We start from the raw sequence: 10,597 nt of genomic DNA, 5'->3' as shown, positions 1-10,597 counted from the left end.
TGATCATGGTCTATCCAGGCCAGGAAGAATATCACTTAATATAAAGGCAAATCAATTATTGTTGGTGAAAGAGAAAGACGAGCAAGCCAGCTACCCCTCCTCTGCCCAAGATGACACAGCGTGGGCAGTCTTCACTGGAGCGTGGCAGAAAGGATAACATGACATCGTCTCTGACCTCACCTGGCCGCTTTTGGCCACCAAAGCCAGTCTCACAACGCAAATGTCCACAGAGACGCGTGTCCCCCTGCAAGGGGCAGGAGGAAGGGGGAGGTTTGCCGGCCGGGCCCCAGCTGCGGGTCACGCACGCCCTGGCCGGGGCGGCAGCACCCTTCGCCTCCCACCCCCTTTCGGCTACAGCCCGCTTCTTTCCCGCGGACTGGAGTGCCCTCTCCAGTCAGCTCCGCGCAGCACCACAGCCACCCTTCTGCAAAGTCCGTTGCTTTTTGTTTACGCTCTAATAAAACCGCTTTAATTGTGCCCCCAGAAGTTCTTCTTGGGGTGTGGGCAGAGCTCCTTGCCTGGGGCAGTCCTAGGCGCTTCTGCCGCAAAGCTCGGGCCTCCTCAGGATCACAACCTTTCGACATGGATTTGCAGGCAGGCAGGAACAATTTGCATAGAATGTTCCAAAGAGCAAGAAATTAAGTAATGGGCTACAAAAAATATGTCGAATTTTAGAAATTTCTTCCAGATACCAAGACGCTGTAGGTGGAGCCACGCACACTTTTCCCCTGCATCAGCAAAGCAACCCAGGCAACTGTATCATGGAGGTGCTATTCCGTGTAGCCAGCCTCGATGGTTTTTATAGGTGGCCTCCCAGCAACAGTTTTACCACTGCAGGGATTTCTTACCAAACTCTCCTGTAATCTCCACAGAACACCTCAGCAAAAAAAGCATAGTGCTTTGGGCAGGAATAGCTGGGAATGAAATACGGAGACAGGGAAACAACAGCCTCTGGACAGAACAGAACTAACCCAAACACATGCAAAGTCCAGCTCCTCTATAGCGACCCTTTTCTGCAACACAGGGCTCATGCTGGGAAAATGCCAGGCCTTGCTGCATTAGTTGTTGAAGAAAACAGCTTTACAGGCACCTCATTAACACGCAGTTAAAAGAGCAGCTGTATTTAGCCTTCGGGCAAGGAGAGAGAACAGCACAGTCAACATTTCTCACTCTTTATCCTCTACCAAAGGTCAAAGTCACTGTCAAGCAAACAGGTAGCAAAGCTCTAAGGAAAGCATGAGACACCCCCCCCCCCCCAACATTTCTATCTGTGGGCACCTTTCCCAAGGCCCTAGTGACTGCTTTGGACAAGCTCATCACCGAGTCCAAAGTCCCAGAATGGCATAGAGTAGAAAATGCTGGATTTAATATGCATTAAATCAGTAGTTTTCAAAAGGGAAGGTATTATGTACTATTCTAGGAGAGTCTCATATATATACATATATAATATAGCATTGTATATATGCATATTTATATGTATTTTTTACCAGGAGTGTTTCAAATAATTTATTGAATACAAAGCATGGAGCTCAACATGCTTTATAACCAGTTAAATCTCTTAAACACAGGAGAAATTAATTTAGACCCTTCTAGCTCCTCTTTTAGTTTTGCCTTAGGTTGAGGGTCATCTAAGGGCATGATGTGCCTAGGCTTGGGCTTCCCCAGCTCAGCTGAGACCTTCTGGACCTCCAGGAGGCCTTCCCAGGGCTCCACAGCCCTTTGGATTCCCCGTCCTCCCAAAGACTGAACTGCTCAGTGACAGAAGTGTCACTACCCGTTTATTTTAGCCCAGCAGCGAGAACTACCGCTAGCGTGCAGCCTGCAGGCGGGCTGTGCCAGCGATACCGTGCACGTTTGTACCCGGGGCAGCGCCGGGAGCTGCTGGGGCCCGGCGGCCGCCCGGCAGTACGCCCTTCCACCGCCGTGCCCTCCCTCCGCGGCCGTTGGCGCTTTCTGCCGCGAGGGCGCAGTGTCGGTCTGGCTACGGGCGCCGCTCCCCCCCAGCTGGGACGCGAGGGGCGGCCGGGGGCGGAGCGCGGAGCCACGGCAGCGCCCCGACGGCCCGGCCGGAGGGGTCCGGGGAGGGCGCGGTGCCCCGAGCGCGGGGGGCACGCCGCACATTCGCTGCAATCGGCTGGTTTCCTACATGCCCTGCTTTTTCTCCACCCCCCGAACGGGCTGCTGCGGGTAGCTTGTCAAGAGTTGAGCTGAGAAGCTCACCCCGGGTTTCGTCTCGAGTTTCATAACCGCCCTCCGTAAGCCGCAGCCCTGCCGCTCCCGCTGCAGGGGCAGGCCGGCGGCCGCCTTCCTGCCCGGCGCGACCCTCGGAGGGCCGGCGGCACCGGCCGCATTCCGCGGCGGGGAGCGGCGGCCGCGGGCACGCCCCACCGGAAGGAAGTGACGGGGCGCCGCTGCCCCCGCTAATGGCCGCCGTGCCCGGGGCGCCCCGCCGCCCCAGCCCGCCGCCTCCCGCTCACGGCGGGTGACGCCGCCAGCCGCCTACGGTTACGGCACGCGCGGCCCAGTTCCTGACCAACCGCCGCCGCCCGCGGCCGCCGCCCGCGGCCAGCCCGCGCGCCCAGGTGTGGGCGGGGCCGCTGCCCCCGCCCCGGCCCCGCCCCGCCGCGCGCAGCCTTAGGCGCAGGGGCGGGGCGCGGCCCGCAGAGCGGCGGCCGCGGCGGGATGGCGGGGGCGACGGACGCGGAGCGGCTCCGCGATGGCAGCTGCCACTTCCAGCGCTCCCGGCTCATCTGGATGATAGCCATCACCTTCGGCATGATCTGCCTCGGCGTAAGGAGCGGCGGGTGGGCGCGGGGCGGGGCCGCGCGGGCCCGCAGCGGCCTCCCGTCACCCTCGGGGCTGCAGCGACGGAGCTGCGGGGCCGGGTCGGGGGCTGGCAGGCGGCTCGGAAGCTGCCGGGTTTGTGGAGCAGGCCTCCGGACAGCCCCGGCGCCCGCGGAAAGGCCGCTTTCCGAAATGAGCCGGGAGAAAAAGGAAACTAAAGGTGCTGGTTTGGCCAGGTCAGGTGGCGAGGGAGCCGGAGACATCCACGAAGGAAGCGCGGAGAAAAAAAATAAAGTACTTGAATGGGATTCCAAAGGGAAGCACGGCTGTGGGACGGAAGGCGTACGGCATCTCTGGCTGTGACTACAGCAGCTTGTGCGAGTTCGCAGGGCGGGTAGCCTGTGGAAGCGTCTTCAGCATTCACAAAATTGAAATAGCGATAAAACTTGCTCTAGGACAGCTATCAGTTATGCCCGTAAATAAGGTGCATTGACAAGTGATGGCTTTAGTTACAGACTATATTAACTGGTAGCGTTGTTGGAAAACAGACGAGTTCAGTCACTGTGTTGTCTTAATTTCTAAAAATGGACTTCAGCTGAGATAGGGCAGATTGCTGGAGTGGGGAGATTAATGGCAATTTTGATATATCTGACAAGTTTATGAAGGTCATCCGTTGACTTCCACATGTTGTAGTTTTTCTCCTGTTTGCATGGATTTTCTACGCATCAGAACCACCACTGAAAAAATGACGGTCAAGGCAGGCCGAACAGCTCACAAAACAGCTTTTGGACCGTTTCAAGAAGCGGAATGGGCTTTAAGCAGATCCCCTGTTTAAATCCATCATCTTGCCACATCCTTGGCATAGCCAAATTTACGTATTCTTAGAAACTGCAGCATTGATACCAGAGAAAAGATAAGCTGGCATGGACTTTAGCCTAGCTTAGTGTTTACCTTACATCCCCGGTGGACTCTAATGTGCGCAGCTCACCGACTCCCTGCTTCTCCTCCACAGCTTGTTAAAATAAAGGTAGACAGTGATAAGCGCTGCGGACAACTCGGTGACAGGAAAGACACCTGAACACTGCGTGCATCTTTGGTCTTGGGCTTCGTGCTCAATTATCTTCTGTGCCCTGTTCAAAATAGAAGCAAATCTGACATTTTCTTTTTAAGGGACAAAAGAAAAAAGACTGATCCCCTAGTTATAGATAAACAGTTACTCTTCCTTCTCAGTCTAGTCCTTGTTTGAATTCTTCAGGTCAGTTCCATCAGATTAACTTCCTCAGGACAGAGACGATGTATTTTTTGCTGCTGCTGTGTGTAGTGGGTAATGAGCTTACAACTTAAATGCCACTTAACGTGCAGATGCACTCTTGGTACACAGATGGCAGCCTTAAACTTGGCACCTTGCATGTCAAGGAAAAGAAATTTCATAGGTTTGAATCTTCTTAATTAAGTGTGCTTTAGAAGGCTAGTGGTCTTGTTGAAGAATGTGGGTCTTGGGCAAGGTTAATGGAATGAAAGAGTTGAAGCACTATGAATAGATGAGCCCTAAACCATGTTCAACAGACACGGGGAGTGGGGGGGAACGAAAAGAAAGCTAATCTGAAGGTTAAATTGATAGTAATTCTACCTTGAAGTAAGCTAACTAATTTTTTTTTTTATTTAAGTGGATAACGCTTTGGCCTTCAACTATACCTTATAGTCACTTGGGAATATTTGGTAGCTTCCTTAATTATTTAGTGGAAAACTACCACCAATGGGTATGCTATGGGTAAGTTATATTTGACCGTATAATTATTTTGCATCTCTCCTATTGCCTCTCTCTGACTCTTCTGCTTAGTCTGTGTTAACAAGCTTTCCTGTAACCCAGTTGTTAATTACATTTAAAGAGCTCTTCTTTCAAGCTCATTACAATTAAGGGTGTGAGGTAATAAGTATGTAGAAGACTAGACAGGCTAAGACCAGTAGGAAAGTTTAAAAATTCAGCTTGGAATTTGGCATCTGTGTCGTTATAGTGAGAAAGGAAAAAAATTTAAGATACTACTTTTGGAGACAGTTATTAGTCTGTATGTGGACTTATATTTCTGACACCTCCTAAAAGTGGCTCTTTTGTCAAATTGTTACTCGAGTAGTCTAATTCTTTCTTTAGGAGTCACTTTTTTCCAGCTTCAATTAAAGAACATTTTCTACCCTGCTACTAACTTATCCTGTCCACGTGAGAACCTGCTGAAGAAACTGCGTAGTACTAAGTTTTACTGGGTTACAAAACTTAGTTTTTGTTATTTTAATTAACAAAAGGGGTGGAAACCCTGTAACCGGGTCTCCCACTTCCTGACTTCCTGTAAAGGCAGGAAGGCAGCAAGACTTTCTTGTTCATTTTACCATGCATCATGTAGAAGATCAGCCTTCATCTTTGCTTAGGGCATCTTTTGCTTTAGCAAGGTATTGAATTGATCCTAACTGAATATCCTGTGTAACTGCTTTTTTTTTAAAAAAAAAGCTTCTATATGAAAATTTGTAGACCAAGTTTGATTAATGAAGTCATATTATATATTCTGAATCTATACACACGGTTGTTTTCATAGAACTAAGTCTATAAAAACTTCAGTAACTCATTAGGACCACTAAAAATACAGTGTAAGTAAAAGGATGGATTTTGCACGCTTCACTAAGATTAACTTGTATTGCTTTTACTAAGCATCCAGCTTTTTGGCTTAAGTGCTGAAAGTTTTGGAAACATGCAGTGGATACTTGAAATGGCAGGTCCAGGCATATTGCATGAGTTACAGTTCCTCTGACTTCCTCAGTGGACTTCAGTTTCTCTTAAGACTATGCATGGGGTTTTTTTCTTATCTAAGAAACACACCTCACTTTCTAGGTTGAAGTGAGATGTCACTTCTATGCTTCCAGTTTTACATTTTCTGCATAATGCATCTTGGATATAACAGTATTCTCCCTAATTTTCAACAAAATAAATAATGTTTTCTTTTTATTAGGTTCTGGGTATCCTGGTTGATTCACATAGTAGAAGCCTTCTACGGTGTTAAGTTATGCCAGTAAGTTGTTCCCTCCCCTCACCCCAAGTAGATTCTCTGAAAAGGATTTCTGATACAAGTGAAGTAAGCTACAGACTGATTTGATTCTCAGCGGCAATATTAGTTCAGAGGATACTGATAAAATCCTTGCTGCAGTAATAGTTTGCTATCCTCCACAAGAGGTTACTGCAAATTCTGGTAGTGGTTATTGTTATACAAGGTGGCAAAAGCAAGGGATGGCAGCTTGCAGAACTGGCAGCAGCAAGGTTTGCCAGAGCTTGTCTGTCTGCCTCTGAACTCGCTGTTCACTGGGTAACATTGCGCTTTAGGAAGCGGAGGGAACAATAGATAGTGTAGAAATAACTTCAGGTGTTATAACTTCATCAGATTTTACCTCATCAGAATTTTGAGACTGCTAATTACCTGCTTAAATGATTGCATCTGTATTGTGAGAATACAGTTGGACACCTCTATTTGGGACTATTTAAGATCTACTTGTATCTGCAGGTTTGTGTGATAAAATACTTTGACTAATCAGACTATAAAAGTAAGGTCAACTAAGTCTTCTGTTAAGATAACAAATTATTTGGAAAGGTATGCAGTCCAAACGCATCATCCTTCTGTTCATTTGAATTTTGTTTGTAGTAATTCTTCTGAGTGTAGATAGGTTTTCATACTCTACAGAGTAGATGGACAGTCTGCTTGCCACTGTAAAAATGATGGTTTTTTACTTCATTTAGTTCAGTTCACAGCTGTCTGTCACAGGCTTCTCAGGTAACATCTCTTGGAGGCAAAGGGATTTTGTTCCATGGAAAGCTATTTAAGATGGTTCTCGAGATAACAGAATATGGATGAACATTTTCTGCCTTCAGAATGGGAGTTAGTAATAATTCTTTTACCAGGCTTCAGTTTTAAATTATGGAGCTTTAAAGTTACAACTTTAACTCTGATTCTGCAGATAGCTGTATAGGCTTAAGGTGATTTTTAAGTACGAGGGAACTGGATTACCAGTGAATGTACCAAATGAGTGTATTGTAATCAAGTTAAGTAGTGAAGTTTCACAGAGTAGTGTTAAAGCCCATAAGAAAGAGACCACGGACTGCCTGCCCATCATCATCTCTTCAGACATACTTCTGTAGATTACTAAACAGTTGTACTTTACTATGAGCATCAAACGCCATACACTTTTTACTGACGTAAAAGTGATGTCTACTTATGAATGTCACAAAGGAGGCATGAGGAAGAACTAGGGAGGAAGCAGATACAAATTTATTAATCAATAGTAGTACTGTCATTGACTGTTGGCCTGTATTTCTGCATATGGTCTATTTAAGTAAGCTTGCTTTGTATAAGCAGGTAAATTTCTTAAGCCCTAGTTTACCAGTTTCTGCACTCATTTGGAAACACTGCAGCTGGGATTATTAAAAAAAGGTTTTCACAGCTGGTGAGACAATTTAGGAATGAACATTAAGAAATGTTGTGTTAATCAACGCTTGCCGCACAATCATTTTGTACATGTAGAGGCTGTGGAACAATTAACAGCTTAACTGTTCTAGCAAAGGTCAGTAGAGGGAGCTCCCTTGTAAACTAATGAGTTGAAGCACAGTTATGCTTGACATAATTGTTTACTGGAAATGTGAAATCTGTTGGTTTTGCTATCATGTTTATACTTGGTTGTTTTCTCTAAAAATTCAGTCGTATTTCTGAACAGCAATGAAGTGGAGGCAAAAGTGACACTTTCTGTAATACACAGAAAAACTCACATATGCTAAGTTAAAACTAACTGATGTAGGAAAGTCTCTGCTTCATAAATCAAGTCAGGTGTTTTCAGCCCCCTGTACCTGTATTTTTCTACCCACAGATTCAGTGCTTCTCCATTCTCCATCCTGCATCACAAAGTAATTGTCAGGCCTCTTTGCCCTGCTAGCATACAGTCTACCTTCAGTGACTGTAGTCAACAAGCCATATATATAACTTGTGTATTAAGATTAGTGTTAAGCTACTCTAATTTCTTGGTTCTTTGTACATAAACTTCTAGGATAAGTCATTTCAAATAGCATAGACTGAGATTGCAATTTATATATTCTTGAAGAAATCGTATGCATGAAATCTCTGGGAGAACCTTTGTTCCATGGATAACTTAAAATCCACTAAAATCACAAGAACTGGTATGTGTAGTTAGTACAGGAAATAAGTCTCAGTAGATTGAAATTAATGATGCTACTTTCAAATGTTCCAATCAAGTCTGATGTATCAAGGATGGGTAGAAATATCTAACCTTAGTTTGTAAGTATCACAGTATAGTCTGCAAAACCGTAAGTTTTTTGACACGTTTTATGCTTTTGTTAATGTTACAGATCTAAAGGAATCACTGACCCGGCAATTCAATTTCATTGGTTCATTCAGACACTTTTATTTGGGTATGCTTCCTTTGGTCTTCTGGTGTCTTACAAACCTGCAGCCAAGAAGCACTACTAGAAGACAGTGAAAGAAGTCACTTCTCGCATTCTTCATCCTCATTTTTCAGAAAATATCCTCACTTAAATGTCTAGGTGCTGTAATTAGCTAAATTACATTCCTGCTACATGACACAGTGCCCTTCTACCCAAGTAACTCTCCTCTTACTAAACAAGAAAGTTATAATTCACAGGGCCTTGGGGGTAGTTCAGTAGAAATTCAGCCCTTCAGTCTTGGCACTGCTGAAGTTTAATCCCATTTGTTATGCAAGCAGCCAGAAGTTGCTCCTCTGCAGTTTTTCACATAGATTGTATACTCTGATCGTCATTGAAAAGTCCCTGACAGCTGGTGCTAGTGGTTGATAAATTACCTTTTTACACAGAGGAATTTTCTTCTACAACAGGGAAAGTTATTTACGGCCACAAGGCAACTTGCACCTGTTGAATGGTGGAATTTAAATTTACCTATATTTTCTCTACAGGGCATTTTACTGGCTTTTTGTTGCTATTGCCTCATCTTTGTACTTTGTTTTGTCAACTTATTTTCTTCCACAAAGGACAGACCACTGTATTGCTGCAGGCGCATTAAAAAGACCAAGTCTCAGTTCAGGTTGAGGTGCAGTGATGAGCTTGGATACATAAAGCACTTGAACTTGACTTAATACATGTGCCTTAAATTTCATGCAGCATGACCTCATCTTTTGAGTGAAGATTTTAATCTTTCAGTTAGTGTAGCATAAAGTAGTAATCCTGTAGCTTTGAGGGCAGTGTTTTCGAAAAGTAATTTATTATCCAAGAAAAAAGGAAAAAAATTTATTAGCATTCCAAAACCTAGCTGAAAATTTTATGTTTGTGAATGAAATTAGATGTAGTGAGTAAACATATACCACTGTTTCCCAAATGCTGATGTCCTGAAATCCATGGTTGAGAGACCATCTTAAAGCACCCCTCAGAGTACTTTCTGTATGGGTAGTGAGCCTCTTATCATACTGTCTTTTACTTCTGAATATTTGAACAAGAATTGAGCCTGTCTTGTTTTAGCACTTCTAAAAGTAATAACTATTTAAAATAGTAACTATGGTGTGGGCAGAAGTTTTACCATGCCACCTGTAGTGCTACTGTTCTGGAAGAAAGGACAAGAAAAGGTTGTTCTCCCTCTCACAAAGAGCTCCATGAGGCAGTAACAAATAAACTTGGGCCTTGTGCAGTACCTACAGGCTGTAAGACTTCTGATGGAGAAGTCTTATTCAAGCACAGGTACATAAAGTTTTTGCTTTTCAGTGGGTACTAAAAGCATGGAGAACTGAAGGGTTTGAAACGGTGGTTTGGTTTTTTAAATGGTGAACTGATAACATTAACATTTTGTAGAGAAGTAGAAACTCATGTTTAGTGGCTAGAAATCCAACAGGAACATCAAGAGCCCAAACTATGTTTTACTGTGTAACCTTTCATCTTAGTCTGTGACCCTGGAATAAAGATTTTTAAAAAGTGAAGAAGTTGTTTTTAATTTAGCCTGGAAATAATGTCTATACAAAATATATAGGCATCATCTTTACACCAATATCAGTATTCACACTTGGAACATACAGGATCAGCTGGCTGTATGCTTTCCAGAGTCAGTCAGTCCTACAGAAATCTAGTATTTCTAACAGGGCAAGGTATTGATGGGACTTGTCGCTAAAAAACCAAAATCATCTCCATGGCACTAAAACATGCGTAGTTTAACTTTGGTTAAACATTTTCATGATAACGCTCCTGTACAGAGGAAAAGGTGTAACAGTAACACCAAGGCTACTTAAAGACTTAGGAAAGGTGGTAAAAGACTTTTTTCTTCTTAATAAGCATTTTTGTCTGTTCCTGTTTTCCACTATTCACTTTCCATTAGTGGAGCTCTAAATAAGGTCAGAACTACTACGCTAGCTTCCCCTCCCACCACCAGTCTGCCCACCAAGCACTTGCGATGCTCACTGTCACAGCTTTCTCAGCCCTTCCGTGAGGGCCCTGGAATGGCCACAGATAAATCACAGCTGTGAGAAGTTAACAGCTTGCTGTTGGACTCAATTAGAAGGGCTTCTTTTCAGAGAGGCAATGCTAAAGCCTCTCTGTTTTTTTTGTTTTGGGTTTTGTGTTTGGTTTTTTTTGTTTGTTTTTGTTTTTTTTTTTTAGCTTGACAGATCTCAGCAGCTCTCTGTTTGGAGGTTGCTGGACATTGCTTATCGAACTTCTTAGAAATGCCACTACATTGTATTCATCTACCTTCAAACATTTTCTCTTCCTTGTCCTTGCTTGGCAGCAGTTCAGTTTTTCCACTTGTTTAAAAAA

General features: G+C 44.5%; 1 protein-coding gene across 1 annotated transcript; it reads left to right on the top strand.

Moving 5' to 3' along the window:
- Positions 1–2,655: 2,655 nt before the first annotated feature.
- On the top strand, positions 2,656–9,688 carry TMEM254 (transmembrane protein 254). Its single transcript, XM_082309212.1, has 4 exons — positions 2,656–2,790; positions 4,452–4,555; positions 5,781–5,840; positions 8,177–9,688. The coding sequence occupies exons 1-4, from the start codon at positions 2,683–2,685 to the stop codon at positions 8,295–8,297; spliced, it is 393 nt and encodes a 130-aa protein (XP_082165338.1). The 5' UTR covers positions 2,656–2,682; the 3' UTR covers positions 8,298–9,688.
- The last annotated feature ends 909 nt before the right edge of the window (positions 9,689–10,597 follow it).

Source organism: Platalea leucorodia (genome assembly GCF_965183815.1).
Source record: "Platalea leucorodia genome assembly, chromosome: 4".
Classification (NCBI taxonomy): domain Eukaryota; kingdom Metazoa; phylum Chordata; class Aves; order Pelecaniformes; family Threskiornithidae; genus Platalea; species Platalea leucorodia.
The sequence above is the reverse complement of the archived record's forward strand: the minus strand, read 5'-3'. Positions and strand labels throughout refer to the sequence as shown.